This window comes from Lipotes vexillifer, unplaced genomic scaffold (genome assembly GCF_000442215.2).
Source record: "Lipotes vexillifer unplaced genomic scaffold, Lipotes_vexillifer_v1.1 scaffold6, whole genome shotgun sequence".
NCBI classification, from domain to species: domain Eukaryota; kingdom Metazoa; phylum Chordata; class Mammalia; order Artiodactyla; family Lipotidae; genus Lipotes; species Lipotes vexillifer.
This window is the reverse complement of record NW_006799037.1, coordinates 2,403,299-2,427,987: the sequence shown is the minus strand read 5'-3', so window position 1 is coordinate 2,427,987 and position 24,689 is coordinate 2,403,299. Positions and strand designations below refer to the sequence as shown.

The 24,689-nt window shown below is 34.3% G+C and overlaps 1 protein-coding gene across 2 annotated transcripts in view; it reads right to left on the bottom strand.

The window, feature by feature from the left end:
• The window catches only part of USP47 (ubiquitin specific peptidase 47), a 121,461-nt gene that overhangs the window by 15,232 nt on the left and 81,540 nt on the right, over window positions 1–24,689 (bottom strand). For both annotated transcript variants that reach the window (XM_007471407.1, XM_007471406.1), the window contains 11 exons: window positions 17,390–17,485; window positions 17,147–17,299; window positions 14,604–14,771; window positions 12,654–12,785; window positions 12,133–12,209; window positions 11,484–11,539; window positions 9,344–9,456; window positions 8,209–8,313; window positions 5,567–5,774; window positions 2,829–2,944; window positions 687–806 (listed from right to left, as the gene is read on the bottom strand). In XM_007471407.1, the coding sequence (XP_007471469.1) occupies window positions 687–806; window positions 2,829–2,944; window positions 5,567–5,774; window positions 8,209–8,313; window positions 9,344–9,456; window positions 11,484–11,539; window positions 12,133–12,209; window positions 12,654–12,785; window positions 14,604–14,771; window positions 17,147–17,299; window positions 17,390–17,485 (1,344 nt within the window). The remainder of the gene's footprint in view (window positions 1–686; window positions 807–2,828; window positions 2,945–5,566; window positions 5,775–8,208; window positions 8,314–9,343; window positions 9,457–11,483; window positions 11,540–12,132; window positions 12,210–12,653; window positions 12,786–14,603; window positions 14,772–17,146; window positions 17,300–17,389; window positions 17,486–24,689) is intronic.

The following is a 24,689-nucleotide window of genomic DNA, read 5'->3' as shown; positions in this document are numbered from 1 at the left end:
AAAAAAAAAAAAAAAAAAAAAAAAAAAAAAAAAAAAAAAAAAAGAGGCTAAATATGATAAAAGACCAACTTCCCTAAGAAGAATGAGACTGGAAATGGTGATAAATAAAACAGACAGCAAATGAGGAAAATCTATACAATTTATCCAGAGTAAACCAAAGGCATTAGGAATAAAAACATAGGAAAAATGATAAATGATGGAACACATAATGATATCAAGAGATAAAACAAAGATATCAACATGGACTTTCTCTTTTCTTACAGAGATAAATGAGTAGGAAAAGGGAATAATGTGCGGTGAATCCAAGATAATAACTTTCTCCACATTAGGCATGCTTCAGACTTTCACCATGAAGTACTGCTTTATGGGAGAAGCTCAAGAATGAACAAAATTCAGAGAACATAATCACTGTGACCAGAACTAGTCATGAAGGCTCCACCAAAGAAGGAGGACTAATCTTGGGCTTGAAACAAAATGTAGGAAGAGGGGGAAACACTCCAGGAGGGGCGGTGCATGAACAAGGCAAAGAGGAGAGCCAGCAAGACTGACTGAGAAGACAGAGAAGTAAGATGTGACCTGACTATAAAGGAGGGTAATTACTGGGAGGATGTGAGAACCCAAAAAGTAAATTTCAGACAGATGGTGAATGGCAGCATAGAAAATAGTCATGAAAAAATAAGACATACCTTGTTACTTCTAAAAAACCCTTCAGCTTTCAGCGTTTTACTGGGCACAGTGAGAAGACGCAAATCATTGTAGCAGCGTTCCAGCACTATTCTCATTGTTTCAGCAGGTAAATAGATGGCCTATAATGAAAATAATTTAATTAAAAAGTGCTCTTTCAAGAATAATTCTGCTTGACTTGGAAATATGGGAAAATGAGACACTGCTGAGTTCTTCTTAAAAATAGCAGAAAGAAAATTAAGAGAAAAATAATCTTAGTAGAGGTTTACGAATTTTTAAAGAATCTATGGGAAAAATTATTAGTCCCATCCATTAATTATGATGTAAATTAGGAAAACAGTGTATCATTTACAAATGTATGCTCTGAAACTATTTTAAAAGTAACAATTTTTCACTAAAAGTTCTATTTCTCCCAAAGTCATGAAGTAAATGAGGTGATTTGATTCCAAAGAAACTGAGTAACTGACTTTGAGAACTGATGTCAAACCAACACCTGTTTAACTTCTTGACTTTGGATGAGTTCTTCTGTATTCTGTAAATAGTTGTTAATACTTTTACTAAATCAATTTTCTTCTGTTGTAAAATGAGATTAAATTAGTAGGTAAATTTTAAAGTTTTCTAAAATTCCATGTCCTAAATTTTTGGTGTTATTTTATAAATTTCTCATGAAATGAGCAGATAAAAATAATTTACATTTTATAAAACATGATTTGTTTTACAGCTAATGATAACTAATTCTCAGGCATCCTCGTTATACTTTAAACACTATATTTCTTGGCATCCTGTTTTCTGTCTTGAATAGACACATTTTTCCCCAACAAAATTATCAGCTTCTTCAGGGAAGGAAATGCATGTGTTTCTTTTGTACTACCTCAGTGCTCATATTCTAGATTAAAATGTAATACAGAGCAGTTACACTAATGCTGTCTTTTTATGAGTAATTTAATCATAAACTATGACTTCACAGTATGATTTGTTTCCTCCAATTATTACTTTAGCAAATTGTTGGAAGTCATTTTTTTCAAATATAAAAATAATTAAAAACTAACTTCTATATAATACTTTACAATTTTTTTTCCCACAAAAAGAGCATTTATTTGTTTTGTTCATGTTCACAACAACCCTGTTAAAATAGGCATTAAAAAACCCCAGATGAGTTAAAAGACAATACTACCATAAAATGCATGAATGAAAACTGGAAGTTCCTTGACTTGCGATTTCTGAACAATTTCTACCACACCAAAGGAATCTTAACCTGGGGTTAATTTTGCCTATGTTTGTGTGCTCAATGTTCTATAGCGTACAAGACCCCTGAAAGGATAATAACCATTTCTCTGGAGTGGAACAGTTTTTTTGTCTAAGGAAATCTGAATGTTTCGTCATCATATTTTTCCAGTTCAAAAATTCTGAATGAGCCTATGCTATTTACCACTAACTCACATAATGTGGCTAATATTTGATTCATCACCTTTCTCTTCTACTTCTATTCATCTATCACTGTCTTTCTGGTTACCCAAGAGTGAAACTCCTCAGGTCTTCTGTGCTCCTGCCTTGCTCTAATGTTTACCAATCACAAGTGCTGACAATTCTATTTATACATTCATTCTTACAATCACCACTTCTCTCATTTCTGGCCATAACGCCTTCACCTGAATTATTTCAACAACTTCCTCATCTATGTTCCTGAGTCCTCCCTCAGTCCACTGGGAACACTAGTCTAGTGTTGCCAGAATTACCACGCTATAGCAGAGCTCTCATCATACCACTGCTGTACTTAGAGAAACAACCAACCAACCAACCTACTTCCTACTGTTTACGTTAAACAGGGCCCAAACTTTTGAGTTTACATTTAAAAACCCTCCATGAGATAAAGTGAACTTGTTTTCCAGGCACATACTTTACAATGATCCAGCCAACCACACATATCATTGCTATGTGCACTTGCTTCACACTCCTTACCTCCACGCTTAGGCCAATCTGTTTCTTCCATATGCAGCATCATTCTCTCCTAACCACAGTTGTCTCCTAGCTATAAATACTGGCTCCTTGAGGTAAATATTGGTTCCTACATCTTGTAACTATCACATAGTGCTTTGTACACAGCAGGTACTTAAAAATATTCATTGACCAATTTTAAAACTTACCTTTGAAATAAGCTGTTTGAACTCTGTAACTGTTTGATTTAAGTAAGCTCGAACAGTGATAGGAGCAGCTACAGATTCTGCCTTTAGATCAACAACATGAACCTTCACCATCACTTCTGTCCCATTGGAAAAACATAAAAACCCAATTGGAGGTTATTTTTTAAAAGGTATTTCACATGAGCAATGCATTCTAAATGTGTTTCTAACAGATGGCAAAGAAAATATTTTTCTAATTATCAAGATGGTAGATGTATATGTTATACACGTTAAAACTTTCACAATTTATCACATTACAAACATATAGAAAGAAAGAAAAAATGAAGCTAATAAAAAAGTTCTTATAGATCTCTTTAAAAAAATGACAAAAGTCAAAATGTGACTTTTAAAAATAAGTGCTTTGTTTCCTTATAAAACATTAACACCACTGTCAAATTTATCAAGCATATTAAAAATACGTACCCAAAGTTCCAAAATACAGACCAAAACCACAACACTAAATAAACGTAAATAACTAGAGAATGCACAACAAATACTAAAGGGGACATAGCAGCCCTACTTGCGTTTGACAACCTTCATTAAACAATTCAAGACCTTGTTCATAATCAAAGACGACTTCTCCTCAAAATAATATTCTCTATATCCTATGGAAATTTCAGCAGAAACCCTTTTGGATTACATGTTTGTTTTCTGACTTAAATTCTTCATGTTACAATTTATTTATTTATTTAGTTAGTTAGTTTATTTTATTTATTTATTTATTTAGTTTATTTATTTATTTATTTTGCTGCATTGTGGTGAGCGGGGGCTACTCTTTGTTGCTGTGCGTGGGCTTCTCATTGCAGTGGCTTCTCTTGTTGCGGAGTATGGGCTCTAGGCGTGCAGGCTTCAGTAGATGCAGCATGCGGGCTCAGTACTTGTGGCTTGTGGGCTCTAGAGCACAGGCTCAGTAGTTGTGGCACATGGGCTTAGTTGCTCCATGGCATGTGGGATCTTCCTGCACCAGGGATCAAACCTGTGTCCCCTGCACTGGCAGGCAGATTCTTAACCACTGTGCCACCAGGGAAGTCCCCATGTTACAATTTAAAGCCACCCTCTCCTCTCCTATTTTCAGGAGATTATTATATAACTTAACTGTTAGTCACCAGAAAAATAAATGATCTTCAAACACCGGATTTAGTAGATAGTTATTCTCCAGCTTAACTGTTTTAATCTCTTATATGTAGTATATGTCAATACTCCATTTTCCCCAAAATGTTACTAATCTAAATCTGAATAAATATTCTGCTAAAGTCTTGACTATTAATGAATAAAGGAGATTACTTTACAAGGTTTACAATCCACAATGACATTTAGAATTCTCTTTTTAAAAAGTGGGTTTTTTGCTGACCCATGTTATATTTTTATCGTAATTTTTACAGTCTAGTTCAAAAGTAATCTGCAGGGACTTCCCTGGTGGCACAGAGGTTAAGAATCCACCTGCCACTGCAGGGGACATGGGTTCGATCCCTGGTCCAGGAAGATCCCACATGCCGCAGAGCAACTGAGCCTGTGCGCCACAACTGAGCCTGCGCTCTAGAGCCCACAAGCCACGACTACTGAGCCCGCATGCCACAACTACTGAAGCTCACATACCTAGAGCCTGTGCTCTGCAACAAGGGAAGCCACTGCCATGAGAAGCCCACACAACGCAATGACAAGTAGCCCCTACTTGCCGCAACTAGAGAAAGCCCGCGCGTAGCAATGAAGACCCAACGCAGGCAAAAAACCAAAAAACCAAAAAATCTGCAAGAAAATGCTCCAAAGGGACTCTTTTTTTTTTTTTTTTGCATCCCTAGTGTCTCTCTCTCAATCTGTGTCCTAATCTCTCTTTTTTTTTTTTTTAATAATACACAATGTATTTATTTATTTATTTATTTATGGCTGTGTTGGGTCTTCGTTTCTGTGCATGGGCTTTCTCTAGTTGTGGCAAGTGGGGGTCACTCTTCATCGCGGTGCGCAGGCCTCTCACTATCGCGGCCTCTGTTGTTGCGGAGCACAGGCTCCAGATGCGCAGGCTCAGTAATTATGGCTCACGGGCCCAGTTGCTCCATGGCATGTGGGATCTTCCCAGACCAGGGCTCGAACCTGTGTCCCCTGCATTGGCAGGCAGATTCTCAACCACTGCGCCACCAGGGAAGCCCCAAAGGGACTCTTTACAGAGAGAGTGGAGTCTGACTAAAGGAGCTCTTGAAAGAATACCACACTTAATCTACTTTGGAAAGAAGAGCCTTCATAAAAAGGAGGTGTATAAGATCCACAGAAGAACAGAATTTGAGTTATGAAACCATAACCATAATAATAAGGTCTTCAAGGAGACCCTGAAAAAGAGACTCTACTTCTGAGACTTTATGGGAATATACCAGGGTCTTCTCTATAAAAAGAGAGAGGTAGAGGTAGAGGCTGGGGCAGGCGCAGAGGTAGGGAGGGAGGACAATTTACTACTGGAGAAGAAAAAAAAATCCCACTGAAGACTATAAGCCAGAAGTTTTGTTGTTTGTTTCTTAAATTTTGTGTATAGCTTTTTGGAAAGTAATCTAGAACTTAATTCCAGGTTTGTTGCTGACTACTTCCCAACCTATCAGAATTATTCTACATTTTAAGAACATGTAAAAAAAATTAAAAATAATTTCTACAAACAAAAAACTTTCTTATGAAACTTTTAAGTCCTTTACAACTCAGAATACCATGAAATTCCTTACCTCCGGGTTTGTAAGACTGGAAAACCTGATCGGGTCTTCTTGTCTCCAACAGCAGATCAAACATGTATGTTGACTTGACTCCACCCAGTAAAAGTCCCATTGGCGTATCTTCTTCTCCTTCATATGATCGTTCAAGATAATCATGAAACTCATCATATTTAACAAGACGACAGCAATCCATAGGTATCACCTCTTCTAAATCCATCATCTAAAAGAATATAACACCCGAGGAAAAAGAAAAAGAAATATATAGTATTAATATTTTAGTCTGATGTGTAACTGTACTAACAATAGGTCCTAACAAACAATAAAATCCATATATTTATGATTTGCATCAAAGCTCAAAGGCACGACTTAAAGGGTATTTTAAAATAACCATAGTTCATTATCCCTCAAATTATACGACCTATGCACTAACATATTTTAAAGACTTTTTTGTTTGTACAAAAGTTAACATTCTAAACTTTAGATGTACTCAAAATTAATGTACTGTAAGCTATTGCTTTATAACCACTCAGCTGGAAACATGAGGGGAAAACAACCAACTAGAACATGCATCTTTTGTTATCTTAATACAATTTGGAGAAAAACTGGTAATTAATGTATCTAGTAACGATCTCCCTAAGCACAGGAGGATAGCATGCCTTGTAGAGCCACCACAAAGGTCATAGCTTCTGTCTCCCAAGTGCTACCCGACTCCTCTCTGAACCATCCCCTTCAATCTTAGCCTCCGGAACACCAACAAATTGGGCACAGGAATTTCTGTCAAAAATTTTCCCTCTAGTACATGTCACTAGTAGATGGCATACCCTGGATGCAACATCACTTTAAGTGGGAGCTGAACCTCCTGGAGAAACATAGTAGGATTGCTTAGAAGTATTCAATACTCATCTGAGGTTTGTGATTACAACTTTAAAGAAAGTGTTACTGTAAGCCTTGGTATGTCCCCATTGCCCTCTACTCCTCCATCCCTCACTTCCCACAAATGGAGCTTTATTTTTCTTATATAAGATCGATTTATTTCTCTTTTCTATTTCACTCTTTACATTTGTGAAATTAAACTTTCTATTTTTTAAGACAAGATTTTTTTCTTCCTACATTAAAAACTGATGGAATATAAACTACCCTTAGTGCTATCACTGATTGACCTTACTGTGTAAAACTGTTTAAAGACATTTTCTCCATTTTAGTTTAATTTGGTTTCACTGTTGTTTTGCTTGCAGTCCACCATTATGTTTAACGGATTTTTACTTTAATCAGGTGAACCCAGAGCCATTCATCCATTTTATTATTTGTTCATTCATTTATTCATTCACATACCCATCCAATTCTGACTCTCCTGTTTACCAGGCAAAAGTAGTGGAAATGCAACTGTGAACAAAACCAGAACACTCTTCACCCTTGTTAAGTGCTTACGGTTTAGTGAGAGACATTAATGAATTAAAATAGTCACACAAATGTAAATTTTCAGTACTGATAAAGTGCTATGAAAGACCAGGTACACAATACAAGTTCTCAAACTGTGTGTCTAAAAACCACTTGAAGTACCTATTTAAAATGCATAATCCCAGGTGCCAAAACATAAGTTCAGATTCATTTGCAGGAATTTGTTTTTTAATAGGAATGTGATTCTGGTGCAGGTTGTGCTGGATCACACTTTGAGAAACAATGCCAGCTATCCTGTGAATTATTTTTACTTCCTTCATTGGTTCTACATATAATTATAAATGAAATGATGTAGTATGCAATTTTTTCTCTAGGTAATGACTGTTTAACTTTAGTCAAATGATGTTAATGTTTACATGGAAAGGGCAAAAAATTTTGTCAAGTATAACAGATGACATTTAGAATAATCTGGTTAAAGAATGCTTCTTTTTCTATTTGCCTTTCAAAACCCACTTATAAATTTCCATTATTCTTAGAATAAAATGCAAACTTCTATTCTTACACAGCCTTTAATTTCATTTTATGTGCCTCTATTCTCATTCAAGATGATCTAATCACAATGCACCTTTTTTCAGTTTCTTAATCATGTACTTCCTCACCTCAGTTTTTACACATGCTGTTACCTCTACTTAAAGTGCTCTTCCCAACTTCTTGCACAGCTGTCTCCTCATGGTTTAAGTCTCAGATTAAATAACCTTAATATACTACTGAATTACTTTATGGCATCTAATAAGATATTTGCAAACTGTGGTGTTTAAATACTTTTTGTCTGTTTTTTTCCCCAGTGGGATTGTAAACTCCAAGAAGGCAGTGAGCCTGTTTTGCTCACTCTGATACCTCTAACACCTCATGTGGTCTTGTTCACTCAAGTTCTCTAATGCATCACATAGTAGATACTCAATAAATATCTGCTAAATGAACATAGATAATAAATAAATATTTTTGTTTCTAATTCTATTTCTGAGTTTTAGAAAGCTTTAACTGGCTTTCGGAGTGAGAAAGTTCTCAAAAGCAATGGACCACATTCCAGAGAAGAGGTGTAAACTATACTCTTTAAGAGACATAGGATTTAAGTGGGCTATCAAAGATACTGCAAGTGCTTATATTACTACTGACTATAATAAAAACTTGGGAAAATGTTAATACTGTTATGTAAAATATCAATAATTAAATGCCAACAGTGCAATTAAACATACCTTATAAGCCATTTCTACTGCTTCCTTTAATGTCTTATCCTTATGAACCTCCAATTTATTTTCCATCATCACTTGTTTCACAGGATGCAAACAGAATAATTTTATCTAGAAAATGTAAAATATCATCATTAACTCAACAGGTCATAAATCCAACTTACTTCTTTTGTAGATAGTATTTTTTCCTAATAGTCAAAAATATTATAATTAAAAAAAACATAATTGGGATCATTCTCCCTGTCTATTTATCTCACTTAATAATTGATACTGTCTCATGTTATAAAAAAATTCAAAATCATTAATTTTAACAACTGTATGTTTCTTTATAAGCATGTATCACAATTTATGTAATCACTCTCCTACTGATATATATTCAAGTTGTTTCCAATTTTTCCCTAATTTGGAAAATACTGTGGAGAATGTCCTTGTGGTCAAAATTTTTACCACATCTGTCATTATCTCATTAGGTAATATTTTCTTAAGAGAATTATATAAAAGAATATGAATTTGCTTAAGGCTCTTGATAAATCCTACTCAAATTCTAGGAAGAAAGGTTTTATCAATTTATACTTGTATCAGAATGTTACAATGTTCATCTCACTGTAACCTCAGCAGCACTGAGCATTATCACTACGTTACTGGGTTTTTGTTGTTTTTTTAAAAAATAAATTTATTTATTTTTGGCTGCATTGGGTCTTCGCTGCTGCATGCAGGCTTCTCACTGCGGTGGCCTCTCCCGCTGCAGAGCTCGGGCCCTAGGCACGCGGGTCCCAGCAGCTGCGGCACATGGGCTCAGCAGTTGTGGCTCACTGGCTCCAGAGCACAGGCGCAACAGCCATGGTGCACGGGTCCAGCTGCTCCGTGGCATGTGGGATCTTCCCGGACCAGGGATCGAACCCACATCCCCTGCATTGGTAGGCAGACCCCCAACCACTGTGCCACCAGGGAAGCCCATGTTACTGGTTTTTTATGCATAAAATGAAATCACTTTACCTCAGTAATATAGTTGGTTATACTGTTTAATGATCATGATGGCATAACTATCTACAGAATCAACCCAATGAGTCAGTGAGGAGAATTGCAGTTAAGCAAAGTTCAATAGCACTTTTTAATTAAAAGTAAAATTAGGAAATCTAACCTTGCATGTATTGCGCTCAATTTCTCGTTGCCTCTTTTCTTGTTCTTCCAATTCTCTCTCTCTCTGCACCAAATTTTTAATATGTTCTGGATATTCATCTACTTCTAGAAATTCTATTAATAGTAAAAACAGGGTAAAACAGTGCCACTGAGATTGAGCCTCCTTTATTTAATTTTGTTCTACTATGTTCCCAGAGTATACACTTCTACTATAGCTGTTATCAAAATATATCTCAATTACATCAATCTTTCAACTTGGAACATGAGCTTCTTCCAGACAAGGGTGAAGAGGTAGCTCATAATGACACATGGTTAGGTCTCAAAAAAGCCATATCTTTATCTGTATACCTCTTGGCTCCAGACAACTCTGGTATGTAAATTAAGATTTTTAGAATGAAAAAGCCTCCCTTAAACTTGAAAATAAAAGCACTTCTGATTTCAAATAGTGCTATCACCATCAAATTGTGTAACCCTGGGCAAGTTTACTTCTCCAGACCTTGGTTTCTTCAGCTTATTAACAGCACCTTACCACACAGAGTTATTACCTGGGATATAAGGAAATGTAATAAATACTGTTGATGCTCTACTACTACAAATGGTATTTATTTGTTTATTATTATTCACTAATATGATTCTCTTTCCTTTGTTCGGAAAGTAGTCTTTTAGCTGCCTTCTAATCAAAGAACTTCATATGTAACTCAAAGTATTCGAAGTGACAGTATGAGACTGTAACACTGTTTAATAAAGCCAATGACTGTTAGGTATTAAACAGGGAGAACAATTTATATTTTAAAAAAATCATGCCTCTGTGGAAGGTAAAAATCCACTGTTTACAGAAATGAGCTCCAATTAAAAAAATATTCCATATCATACACACAGTGCCCCTTGGTGCTTCATCACAAAACTAGAGTTGTGGGGAGCGGATAAAAGAAAGCTGAGTTACTGTACTACATGAAATACCTGTAATGCTGGGTGTCACAGAGGATACACAAACTATAAACCTGGCTCTGCCTCCAGGTAGCTATGACCTTGGACAAATTACTCTTTAGGGTATAGTTTCATTATGTGTAAAGAAAGAATGAATACTTCTACTCTGAAATCTCTGTTCTGAAATGACTTATTATAATTTCCTTTTTTCTTTCCTATAATTACACAGTAAATTATTGAACAGCCTCTATATGACAGACCCTGTATTATATCATTGGTGAAAAGATAAATAAATCCTAAGCCTTGCACCAACTGAATTCACAATCTGATGAGAGTTTACGAAAATGTAAACAAAAACATTAGACTGCTTAAAATAGATTTACTCATAGTATAGTAGTTTCTAAACAAAGGAAATATATTGAAATCAAAGACAATGATTATATTAATTGTGAAAAGAATATGAGCAAACACATCACCTGTGTATATATCATATGTACACACACACACACACGCTTTATACACCTATGTGCAAATACTGTCTCTGTCACGATCAGAGTTACCAAGAAAACACAGGAACTGTAATTTTTTAAAGTAGCAGTTACGAAAGGAAAAAAGAAAGGCAAATCCACATGCTTTGTATACAGGATTATTTTTAGGATTTCTAATAAAATTAAAATCTAATAAAGGATGCATACTCGACTCATAAAACTTTACTTGCTTTTTAAGCAAATAAGCAAAGATGTTTAACTCTAGTATGATATTAAATGCTTAAAATTTTATCTCATTTAATTTTTTATAATAATCCTATAAAATACTATAATTATTCCCATTTTACATGTGTGGAAAGTAAGACTTAGAAAAGTTAAATAACTTGTTCTGGGACATGCAGATGGTGAGTTATGGCTGCTACACAGATCTGGAGACTATCATCACTGCACCAAACTACATATAATACAATCTTACTGCAAATAAATATCCAACGTACGCAATGCAGAGTAAGTTTTGTCTCTTAGTGTATTAAAAAATAGTTCAACTTTTTTCCAAGTGCTTTTACCAGGTGGTATTATCTCCTAACAGTCTTTATAATTAATTCTTCCACACATAAAAAAATTTAATTGTCCTATCATTTAAAAGTAGTTATCTGGGTTTATAAAACTTGCAAAAAAACTGGTTTATAACACAGACTAAAATCAAGTAACTATATGTCAACATACTTGCATTTCTTGCTGGGTCCTTCAGTCTATATATCAGCATATATGCATTTGTGGAGCTAGTAAAATATAAAAAAGATTAATAGGGACAAAAAGTAGATTATAAAGATTCCATTTTCTAGCATCAAATATTTATTTTAAATAGTAGTTTTTTTTGTTGTTTCAGACAATTAGAAAATCACGTAGCTGTTCTTGTACAGGTTCAGATTTAAACATTCTTGAAAAAAAAGGAGACTACTTTGCTTTTACTGACATATTTAAGAGAAAATCCCGTATCTTTTCTTGGTAACGTAGTAAAATCTTCAAAAAACCTTTGTCCTAGAATGAGTACTATAGGTAAGTCAGGAGTCAGCAAATTTTTTCTGGAAAAGGGCCAGACAGTAAAAGCCATAGGCTTTGTGAGCTATTCTGTGTGTGCTAAAATTACTTAACTCTGCTGTTGTGTGGGAAAAGATCAACATACAATATTTAAACAAATGAGTATGATGGTGTCCCAATAAAACTTTATTTCTAAAAACTGAAGGCAGGCTGAATTTGGCCCATAGGTTATAGTTTGTTGACCCTTGGGTTAAACCTTTTTAGTGATAAAAAAATGTTGAAAAGCTGTAATTAATTCTAATTTATAAACAGAAAAACTTAGGAAGTTATTTACCTTGCAAAAGCACTGGAGTAATAGCCTCTGCTTCCTGAAGATCCACCATGTGTTTTCTTAATGTCCTCTTGTGTTATCTAAAAAGTTGTTACATTACTTACTTTTTTTGGTAAGATCTATAACACCATTACCCTTACGTCAACATGTAACCCAAGTTTTAACCTCAGAGTTAAATGGACCACACAGATAACAGTTCACAAAATGTAATCATAATCAGTGGCTACTAATGGCCAATCTTTTCTAGTGCTCTTAAATAGACAGCCCATGTGAAGGCTCAGGGCAAGAAGAAAACTGGGAGTCTAGCTCTGCAAACACTCAGCAAGCCCAAAATAAAACAAAATAAAGAAACAAAGGAAATTTACTGAAAACAGAAACAAAACAATGACATCTGGTATGTCTTAATGATTTGGTATGCTTCAACAGACAGACTGAGTCTCTCATTTTTAATAAACCCTTTTGTTGATGAGAAACATCCCTACTCCTGTCTTTCAGAATAATAATCTTAAAAAATCCCTCCTTACCCTGCTGACATGTTGATCATTGAAGCTGTACCACTGCTCATCACTGAATGACTTTATACAAGCATAGTAATGACCACCAGCAGCACTCCCTGAATGAACCATAACCGAGAAGAGCTCATAGATCAAAGAATTCTAAAGAAAAGAATAAAAGTAACTCAGCACAGAGGAAAAACACAAAACCCTAATTTGTATATTTCCTATTCTCTACTAAAACACAGGGAACTAACATGTTAGTTGTCCTCTGTATTTATGGCAAGTCAACTTTTCTCTAAGATCATTAAAATGGTAATTCACCACATAATTTTTATATACCACAAGTTTCATTCAGTATATTCCTTCACATTTTAATTATGCTATAACCTCTAGAACAATGCATAACTGAAATACAATTTAGATATTTATGTAAAAAGAAAATAACAGTCTGAAATTTTAGAAGGTGTTAAACATGAGACCGTTCTGATATGCACATCAAAATCAATAAATCCCAAATAACAGTTTAAAAAATTCAAATAAGATTCCACTTCCTTTATAAAAGAGCTAAGATATATAATTATTTTGAACATCTTCTAATTTATTTATGTAATATCTGTGATACAGTGATCTATTGATTTGATATCTCTCAGGTATGCAAAGCTGGTTCAACATTAGAAAATCAATCTTTGTAAACCAGGCTAAAGAAGAAAAGTTACATGATCTTACCAACTGAACCCAGAAACAACATTTGACAAAATCTAAACCCATTCATGATAAAGACTCTCAACAAACTAGAAGAGAGGAACCTCCTCAAATTGATAAAGAACATCTATAAAAAATCTAGACCCAATATCATACTTAATGGCGAGAGACTCAATACTTTCCTCCTGAGATTGGGAATAAGGCAAGAGCGTCCTCTCTCACCACTCCTATTCAACACTGTATGGGAAATCCTATCCAGTGGAATAAGATAAGGAAAACAAAAAAAAAAGATAGACATAATTGTCTATGTAGAAAAACAGGTTGGGGGTTGGATTTAGCTCTTGAGCCACAGTTTTCCAACCCTTGTTTGAATGCAATGTTCTTTACACTAAGTTATAATGTATCCACTACATTCATTATTCATCACAGCAATTCACACCTCATCTGTCTGCCCTGAAAGAAACAGATAATTTTAAAAGGTAAAGGGTAGTGGTAATGGTGGTGAGAATAACGGTCTTAATCTAAAAACAGATTTATGCAAGTGAAACTCCATTCTTAAATACTGCCTTAAAAAACCCCTATATTTAATACGACTCTGTAAGACTTGAGCTAGTGATCAGTCTTCACACTGATGATTCGTTATTCACACCATGCTCAAGACATCTGATCTGTAATTCTCCCCTCAATAAAGCAAATTATACAAATGTGAAAGAAATGGTTTGATAAAATCTTAAAAATCACTGACCTAGTAACAAAAAAATTCTATCCTAGATATTATCCAGTCTTGTAGTTTTCAAATGATAATCCATGGAATTGTATCATTTTTTGAAGTCCCTTAAGGGCTGTCATAGGGGAGGGGAGGAAAACTGAGGGGTCCCCTACCTAAAGAAGATTAGTTCTCTTATTGTTTCAGAAAAGGTCCCATAGCCAGAATTTTTTAAATTAACGGATCTAGTCTAATGCCTTCATTTTGCTATATGAGAAAACTCTGATATAAGATTTAGAGGCTTGCTGCTATTTTAAAGGCAAAATGAAGTGGTTTCTTCACTACTAGCACCCTTTCCACACCACCACTCAGCTTGCTTCAGCGGTATAGTTCAGCCTCTCAGAAATTAATGCTCCCACCTGTAAGTAGTTTTTTTCTAAAGTTTAATTATGACCACATATATGCATAAAAATAAGAGCAACTAAATTTCTTTTAAAGAGAATTATAAAGCAGCTCAGAGATTACCTTACTCTCTCTTTCAACTAAAAACCACAAATTACAAAAAGTACCTTTTCAAGCCCAGGTTTTGGAATCTTTTCAGTTCCACTATTGCTTTCAAGGCAGATCCCTTCATCAACACCATCATCATTGGAGAAATCGTTGCTCATTTGATCACTGTGACAACTGCCTTCATTTTCTGCCCCACTGTCAGTGCAACTTTCAGTCTGAGGAGATTTCTTAATAAAACATAATTATCTTACAATTATAAGCTAAATAAAGGGAAAATATAAACTTTTCAATCTATATGCTGCTTTTCCACATAATTTATGATGCTATTGTTAATAAAAATACTTATTCTACTTTAAGCAAATTTATTTTCCCTTAAAAAGTGAGACCTTAAATAAAATTAAACAAAGTGTATTTTAAAATCATTTCTATTAACAACCTTAAAATTCTAATACAACAAATTAGTGTTTCAGAATTCTATTAAACCCCACTTATGTTTACAGCTGCAAAGTAACAATATAAAATTACCATTTCTTTCATCAAAACCATAAAAGCAGAGAACTTACGCTCCAAAATGAGCTTCTGTTCTCAAATCCCAAAAGAATACCATCTCCTTTCTTGAACAAAAAGGTCAGTTCAGTTTATCACTATGCTAGGTATTACAGACAATTAGAAAGAAAAACAAGACACTGTTTCTATCCTCAAGAACTTTATACTCCAGTTAAAGGAGGTGGAAATGTAACAACAGTATATAATACTTTTCCATGCTTTTATGATTTTTAAATCTCTTTCAGACAATTTAAAGAATTCTTCCTAGAAATCCTCAAACAACTCTTTCCTCCCTTTTCCTTTAATATTTTATTTTATTTTAAAAACTTATTTATTTATTTTTGGCTGTGTTGGGTCTTCACTGCTGCGCGCAGGCTTTCTCTAGTTGTGGCGAGCGGGGGCTACTTTTCGTTGAGGTGCGCAGGCTTCTCTCTTGTTGCAGAGCATGGGCTCTAGGCATGCGGGCTTCAGTAGTTGTGGCACGTGGGCTCAGTAGTAATGGCACACAGGCTTAGTTGCTCCATGGCATGTGGGATCAATCTTCCCGGATCAGGGCTTGAACCTGTGTCCCCTGCATTGGCAGGCAGATTCTTAACCACTGCGCCACCAGGGAAGCCCCTCCTTTAGTATTTTAGATACAGAGTTTGAAAATTCTTCTCTAAGATGTAGACATTTGATATGTTTAAGGCATTGCCTATAAGTTCTTGAATTAACCAAGCACTGTGTAGTAAGTACCAACTTCTTGCCAAGAATTTTGTTGTAAGAACTGCACCTAACATATAGTCTTCATCCCTCAAGAAAGTTTGGTTCAAGGAAAAATGGAGGTGAAAACCAACTTGAGAATTCTACACAAAGTCCAAAGAGATCATCCCTGAAACTCCTTTTAACTAAGCCAGAACATCTTCTCTTCTTCCAAGAAATGGACCTAAAACTTCCTAAAAGTTCTGGTCAAACTTTGTATCTCAGTTTTCTTCCCTTGGAAAAGACTTCCCTTTATAAGAAATACATTAGGAATATACAGAAAACCCATCTAATACTCATCTCTGAGTAGGAATCTCCCTTGAAAGTTTGGTATACTTTGGACAGACTTCCTAGCTTAAGCACAGGTGTTTGAGATATTATTTCAAATTAAACCGTTCAGAGAATGTTACCTGGTCACAGGTACCATTCAATGAACATTTACTTTATCTAAGGCAATCTCATCTTATGAAAGCTATGAAAAGCAATTATCATCCTTACTTTACAGACAAGGGAAGTGAGTCTCAGAAAACATTTGCCACTTAGTACTTAAGAGCATAAATAAAACTTGAGAATGTTTAAAATTATTTTTAAGCCTCTGGGAAAAGGTATTTTTAACTATCGTGATGAATTCCAATCAGAAAAAAATACTTCATGGCAGTTTTGAGAATAAGAAAGATTTATCACTCTGAAACAACTATGTTAAGTGATTGTAAATATTCCCAATAATTAAATCAGAAGAGTCTCCAAGAGAACAGAGTGGGATATTATGAATCTTTTACTGGATAAGGATAGAGGAACCAGAGAATTGGGGGAGGTCAATGAGTGGAAGAAATTAATGAGCTTTATGTGTGTCCTCAAAGTTCCATTCTCAAACTATATTTAAATAGTTTAAAATTTTTTATTTTAAAAGTTTTAATTAAAAAAAAACTAATTAAAAAAGAAACACAGAGAAATACCTTTATTACCTAGCTTTCTAACCTAGCCAATTTAAGAGCTAGTAAACCTTAAGGGAGAATAACCCAGAAACCTTAATGCTTGAAAAAGACACTAAGACAAAACAAGAAATTAAGACCATACTACCCAGTTTGCTCGTTCATTCAATATATCTGTTCTGTGTTTATCATGTGCCAGAAACACAAGTGCAGCCCATCTCTAGACTGGTATGTTTCAGTAACTAAGAAAGTTATGAAACATAAGATTACCACACAAATTAAAGAAATAATTCCAGAATTTAATATCCTTTTTGTCATTTCAAAGAATATCACGTTACTCTGATCAAAGAAGAATATCTGAAGTATAATTTATAAGTATTCACCTCATCTTCAACATCAATAAATGTACTCATGTCTAGTTCCTCGGGAAATGTCATCCGATCATTCAATTTAATCCTGTGCATGGTTGTATAATCAAAATCAAACCTTTTCAGTTGTAAGGTCAGCAGATAAGGGAAATGCAAAAACCGAAGACCCTAAAAAAAAAAAAGTGTGGGGGGGAATCTATTGAATATTGAATATTATCTCAGATAAATTAAGTATTAATTTCTAAATGGCATCTATACCTTTCTTGCATCACACTTCTTCTTACAACGTTCACAAAAATATTGATTTGGGCCATCCAGGATCTCTGGCTGAATAAATGCATGCAATGCTTCCTCCTAGTTAGAAAAAAAAATTGTTTTATAATTATTGTAAAGTATTATAATGTTAATGACAAAGCCCTGAATATAAAAACACTGCAATTACCAAAATACTTATATGTAGAACAGCAAGAAAATTAGGAATTCAAAATTTAAAAAGGGGGAAAAAAGTATCAACAGCAAAATGATGTTATCATTATAAACACTGAGCAAAAAATTACTTTATTTCATTCTGTATGAGCTCTACGTTTCCTAGTGTTGCACATCAGTTAGTCATCTCTACCTAATTTTCATAGACTTTATGTTGTGATTTTTGGTTAAATAATCTAATAGAAATCCTCAGTCTTTAGATTAAAAAGTAATTCCACACTTCTCAGAAAAGCAGTTGCATGTGTCACTGCATCCTTCTTGTAAAAGGAGACAATTTTAAACTGCACAGTTAATAACCCAGCACTCTGAAGAATTTACACTATTTGTACATTAAAAAATCTAATAATTATCCTTAACCCCTACATTTAGGGTCAGTCAGTAAGCTACCACTGCACTAATTATAAAGACTGAAAACCACTGTGCAACCTTCTCACTGCTTGTCAGCTACTGCTCCATGTGAAAATGTATGAGACATGCTGGATTGTTCACCTAGTGGAACCATGTGTTCCTCTTTTCTCCATACAGCTTTAAGACAGAAGTAAGAAACCAGTATGAATATTGTTGAAGAATCAGTAGGCATAAAATTTTTATTGTAATTTTCATCATTGATTTTTCACAATTAAAAAATTTTGGTTGATACAACATACAGGATTGGATTGCACAATTTCATTTGATGTCATCTCTCTTCCTCAGACATGGTCTAAGTAGAACTACTGACAATATTGATTATATATAAAGAAGAAGAAGTGGAATCATTAAGACAAAGTATCTTCCAAAAATTTTTGATATAGAACAAGTTGTTTCTCAAAAGATAAGGGAGCTTGATCTAGCAAAGTGGACTTAGTTGTAAAACAGCTAGCAAAGCATATAAAAACTACTACCCACATATTGCTTGGTATAGCTTATTTTGGAATAAGATAAAAAATATGAAAAAATATACAAAATGCTTCTAACTTCATCCATCTCCTATTTGGTCCTCAGAACACAAGAAGAACCAATGGGGTGGGGAGGGGGACCAAGTAGCTGGCTTTTCTCCACATAAGTGTTTTACAGGAGGTCATAGGAAAGGACACATTTAGAAAACGATTTTTTTGGATTTTTTTCCCCATATTTTTAAGTACGAAAAAGGCAAATTCTTTAAAAACATGAGAGGTAAAAGCTTTAAGAGCAATCATATCTATAGCTTAACACAGACTGATAACCAAATCAGCTGCGCTTTCCAAATGGATTACTGAACTGTTAAAACACTCAATATCTTAAAAAAGCAGGGGCGAGGGTAAAGGGAGAGTGAGAACATTATGTAACTCAAATTCTACTTTACTAAACTAGGCTATATGTACGTATTGATCTCTGGCTTATAGTTCACAGCCAGAGCTATCTTTTTTTTTTCTTCTTCTTCTTTTAAACCCGGAGAAAAGTTTAAAGAAAATTCCCCTAAACGTTTTACTTAGACACACCAACTTTTAACATTTTGCTACCTTGCTTTATCATTCTCCCACACACACGCACATTACGTGTTTTTCCGAACCAGTTGAGGGTAGGTTCATACATGTTTTTCCTCTTAATACTTCAATGTGACTTTTTAAGAAAAAACATACTCTTACATAAACAGAAGAGTTATCAAACTCAGAAAAATTTACTATTGGTAAAGTACTTTTGTCAGTTCATATTCCAATTCTGTCAATTATCCTAATAATGTCCTTTACAGTACTTCTCCCCATCCAGTACAGAATCAAATCCAGGAAAACAGACTGCATTTGGCTGTCTGCCTCTTCAGATTCATTTTGTCGGGTACAGTTTCAAAGCCTTTCTTTCATAACATTAACAATTTTGAAGAGGCCAGTTATTTTATAAAAATGTTCTACAATTTGGGTTTGTCTGATGTTCCTTAGATTCAGGTTATGCATTCCTTACTAGACTAATGTAAGTAAGTAAGTAATGATGTGTTCTTCTAAGGGTATCACAGTCAAAGGGCAAGATGTCCCTAACATCCTTACTGGTGATATTAACTTCAATCACCTGGTCAAGGTGTTGCCCAGTTTTTTCACTATGTGGTTATTATTTTTTTCCTCTTGTGGCTAATAAGCAATTTGTAAGGAGACACTTGGTCTCTATGGAGACCATACAAAAATACTATGCTTTAAAGAACTTTCCACTTTAGTTTAGCATCCACTATTGGATTCTTGTTTAAACCAAATTTTAATATAATGTTTGTTTTATAAGCCAACTTGAAAATCTTTTGCCTTTAATAGGCAATTTAAGCCCATCCATATTTAATATGACTGATGTTTTGTTTCATCTCAGTCACTATTGTATATTTTAATTACTCTATTAAGTAATATTTACTGTGTTTCTTTTTCTACATGGTGTTTTTGCTATATTTTACATTTTCTTTTGGTATTTAGGAAGGTTAGTAATTTTTTTCTAGTGCATTTATATGTACTTTTGTTAGTGCCCCTAATCCTTCCTTTTCCTTACTTAAGCTTTTAGTGTCTGGTCGGCCGATTTTAAATGGTAGCCTTGGTCTCCCACCTATTTAAGTCTATGATCTCATTCTACTTTCCCTTCTCACTCTCTTCCTTTTTTAAGAATGGTATTCTCTGTACGTTGTTTAACATGTAACATCTCATACTTTCTTTTTTCCATGTCCCCACCCTTGTTTTATTTAGTCCTTAATTCTACAATTTAGTATATTAAATGCTCACGGTCCTTTTTCTGAAGCTTCCCCAGTGGTCTCTTGGGTGGATGGAGATCATCCGGCAACAAACTCCTCAAGAAGGCTTATGGATACAATGGTCAATGAGTTCTTCAATATTCAAAAGTTGATTTTCTATTGCCATAATAATTGAAGAAGAACTTGGCTGGATAGCAAATCCTTGGCCTGTACTTTTTCTTGATTTTCTTGAAATTGCCATTCTATTGCCATGATTTGCATGTTGCTCTTCAAAAGTATGATGCCAGCCCCATTTGTCTTTCAGGTTTAGTAGTTTACTAAAATATGTCTCAGTTGATCATTCCAGGTCCATTTTTCTAGGTACAGTGGTGGGTCCTTCAAAAGGTAGATTTAAATTTCCCCTATTTCCAGAAAGTGTTCCTGGATTATAGTTTATAAGTTTTGTTCTACTGAGTTATTTTTATTCTTCACAGATTCCAATTGTGTTGGACCTCCTTTGCCAGCCTTTCCTTTCCATCATTTGCTCTGAGATCCTAATTTTTACTTCTTTATCTCATTTTCATTCTATGTTCTTCCTTAGATTTTCATTCCATTCTATTTTCTCTTGAGCATTTTATAATTAATTCTTCATTTCTAACATAGTCTTGTCTTTTTTTAAATTTCCTTCCTGAGTTTGATCAGCTTGCATTGCATTTCTTGTTTGCTTGGTTTTTTTCTTTAATCCATTTCTCTCCTTAAATTTTTGGATACCAAGTTGTGTTCTGCTTGCTTGAGAATACTTAACTTAGTCCAGAGTACTGTGTTACAGTATGCTACTTTGTGGTTATTTTTCTAAGGTTTTGAGGTTGTATGTGTATAGATTTTCATCAGCTGAAATGATTTAATACATATTTTCTGTTTTCTTCCAACAGTGGTGCTGTGTAAGTTTGACTTTTCCCTTACTCACTTTGTGGACAGCATTCTTTAGTTTGTGAGTACCTTCTGTCAACTTAGTGAAGTGTAATTTCTTGAATGGGTAATGGGGGAAAAGAGGTTGGTGTCTTCTTTCATTTTGCAGAATCCTTTAGTTTTCTTTTTCTTCTTGTTTTCTCCTCACTGCTAGGACTCAGTGGCATCACCCCTTCTCTGTTTATCTCCTTCTCTAGAAGCAAAATTCCTCCAAGGCTGCCACTTCCTAATCCTACACACTCTAAAACTCCTTCCTGGTAGCTGGTACTATAAACTACCAAGTCCCAGTCTGTGTTCACTATTTTGGCACATACTGTTGTACTTTCTCTTTTTGAGGGTGATTCTGTCTTCATTTTGTTTAAGTCTTCCAGTCCCCTCTCTTCTGTTTCATAGTCTCTAAAGCATCCCACTTCATACTCTCCACATATACAGACTTGCAGCAGTAGTGGAAGCTCCACTGGCACTTGATAATTTTGCTACTTTCAGGTAATCTGAAGTTCATGTTATTGTCTCCTAGCAATCCAGAAAGTATGGGTTAGTTGGGTTTCATTTGTGTTCCTTCTAGCCTATGGTTTTGGGAGGATATGGAGATTGAGGTAGCCACCATTTTCCTTTAGATTTAGAAACCAGTTAAAGCTATATTAATAATTTTCTTTAGCTTCTTATTCATTTTTTATAAAGTTGACCCCAGAATAATTATAAATAAAATTATTCAGTCATAAAAATTAGCTTCAATTCACCTATTCATTCAACAATTATGTAAATCATGGGCTAATGTGGTTATATACATTTGTCTTCACTTAATGTGATGTACAAGACAACTAAAAATCATGCCAAACTATATTTTAGATAACAAAAAATAAGTTATGGATCATAAAAATGGAAAATATAATAAACATTATGCCATTATTAATACACACAAAAAAACTATACTGCTTACCATGAGCTGGCCTCGTGAGTATGTTATTCTTGTGTCATCTTTCCAAACTAGCTTTGGGTTGACTGTGATTGTTTTTCATCATTCCAGAGTGAAGATAATAGTTTTATTTTCTAGAGCTTACACCTCCTTATATATTATACAAAGTGTAATTGTGCAGAGTTTTTTAGACCCTGATCTCCAGTGTTCAGAATAGAACATAGAGAATTCTTACATCCCTAGCTCTCTGAGTAAGAAATACAGAAAATCTAGGTACAGTGCAATCAAAAGATAGAACCAAGGAATGGTACATAAATCCTCTCACTTATTTTTACTCTTAACTTATATATAAAATTCTTTCTCCATCATTCAACATCTACTTCAGCTTGAATGAAGAAATGGTTGCTAAAATATAATACTTTATTTTTCAGACTGAACTACTGAAGATAAATTAGAACCACTACTAATACCTATTTTCTGATTTCGACATACTTAGCAATTCTGTGCTATTGAAATACAGTTACATGTCTTCCTTACAGAGTCAACTATCTTTCCCAGAATATATAGTTTTCTCTTTTAAACTAGGAAAAGAACTCTACTTTTACTTAAGCCATCTACTTTTAATTGCAATTGTTGTGATAACTGAAGATTCACATACAACTATAAGAAATAATACAGAGCCTCCTGTACATTTTGCCATTCCTCCATTTGATAACATTTTGCAAAACTATAGTATAATATCACAATCAGGATACTGACATTGATATAACCCACCAATCTTATACCAATTTTCTCAGTTTCAGTGTACTCATTTGTCTGTCTATGTGTGTGTAGTAAGTTCTTTACAATTTTATTACCTGTATAGGCTTATATATCCACCACCATAGTCAAGAGACTGAACAGTTCCTACACCACAAGGATCCCTCATGTTGTCCTTTTATAGTAACCACCTACCCATCCTTCCCCTGGTGCCAACTAATCTACAAGCTCTGGCAATAATTAATCCATCTCCCAGTTCTAAAATTTTGTTTTATCAAGAATGTTATATAAATGGAACCATATGTAACCTTTTGAGATTGGTTTTTGTCACTCAGCATAATTCCCTGGAGATTCATTCAAGTTTCTGTGTGTATCAGTAGTTTGTCCCTTTTTATTGTTAAGTAGTGTTCTGTGGTTTGTTTGTACCACAGTGTGTTAAACCATTTACTTGTTGAAGGACATCTGAGCTGATTCCAGTTATAGAATATTAAAAATAAAGACATGAATATTTGATAAGTTTTCGTTTCTCTGGGATAAATAACCAAGAGTACAATTGCTGGAGGTTATGATAATTTCATGTTTAGTTTTATGAGAAACTGCCTGTAACTTTTCACATTCCCACCAAAAACATATGAGTGATCCATTTCCTCCACACTCTTGTCAGCTTTTTGTGCTGCCATTATTTTTTATTTTAGCCATTCTGTTGGTAGTCTTATCTTCATTATGGTTTGAATTTGCCTTTCCCTAGTGATGTTGAACATCTGTTCCTGTATTTATTTGATATCTGCATATCCTCTTACATGAAATGTTGTTTATGTCTTTTGCCAACTGTCTAAATGGACTGTTATCATTTTTTACTACTGTGTTTTGAGACGTCTTTATGTATTCTAGATACTAGTCCTTTGTCAGATACGGGGTTTCCAAATATGTTTTCCCAGTCTGTAGCTTCTCTTACCTTCATCACATGGGCTTTCAAAGAACAAATGTTTTAAAATTTTGTTGAGATACAACTTGTCAATTTTTCCCCTTTGTGGATTGCACTTTTTGGTATCAAGTCTAAGAATTCACTGCTTAACCCTTTTTCTAGAGGATTTTTTCCTGTGTTTTATTTCTAAAAGTTTGTAACTTTACATTTTTTTTAAGTCTATGATCCATTTTGAGTTAATTTTTTTACAAGCTGTGAGGTTTAAGTAAGTTTCATTTTTGTATATATGAATTCCCAATGGTTTTAACATCATTTGTTTAAAAGACCATCCTTGCTGAATTGAATTGCACTGTGCAATTCTAAAAAAATCAGCTGGGCATGTTTATATGGATCTAGTTCTGGGTTTTCTATTATGTTCCACTGATCTATTTGTCTATTCCTCCAATACCATACAGTCTTGATTACTATAGCTATATAATAAATCTTGAGATCAAGTAGACTGATTTCTCCTACTTTATTCTTTTTCCAAAATTCTCTTAGCTATTCTAGCTATTCTTTTCAGAATGAGCTTGAAAAATCTTCTCAGATTTTGAAAGGAATTTCATTAAAATTATACAATTTGGGGGAGAATCTACATCTTTACCATATGAATATTCCAATCAATGAGGACAGTATGTCTCTCCCTTTACTTAAATATTCTTTTCAGAATTTATAGCTTCCAGCACATAGGTCCAGTACATATTTTGTTAGATTTACACCTAAGGCTTTTTTTGCCCCACAACTATAAATGGTATTGTATTATTTTTTTTTTTTTGTGGTATGCGGGCCTCTCACTGTTGTGGCCTCTCCC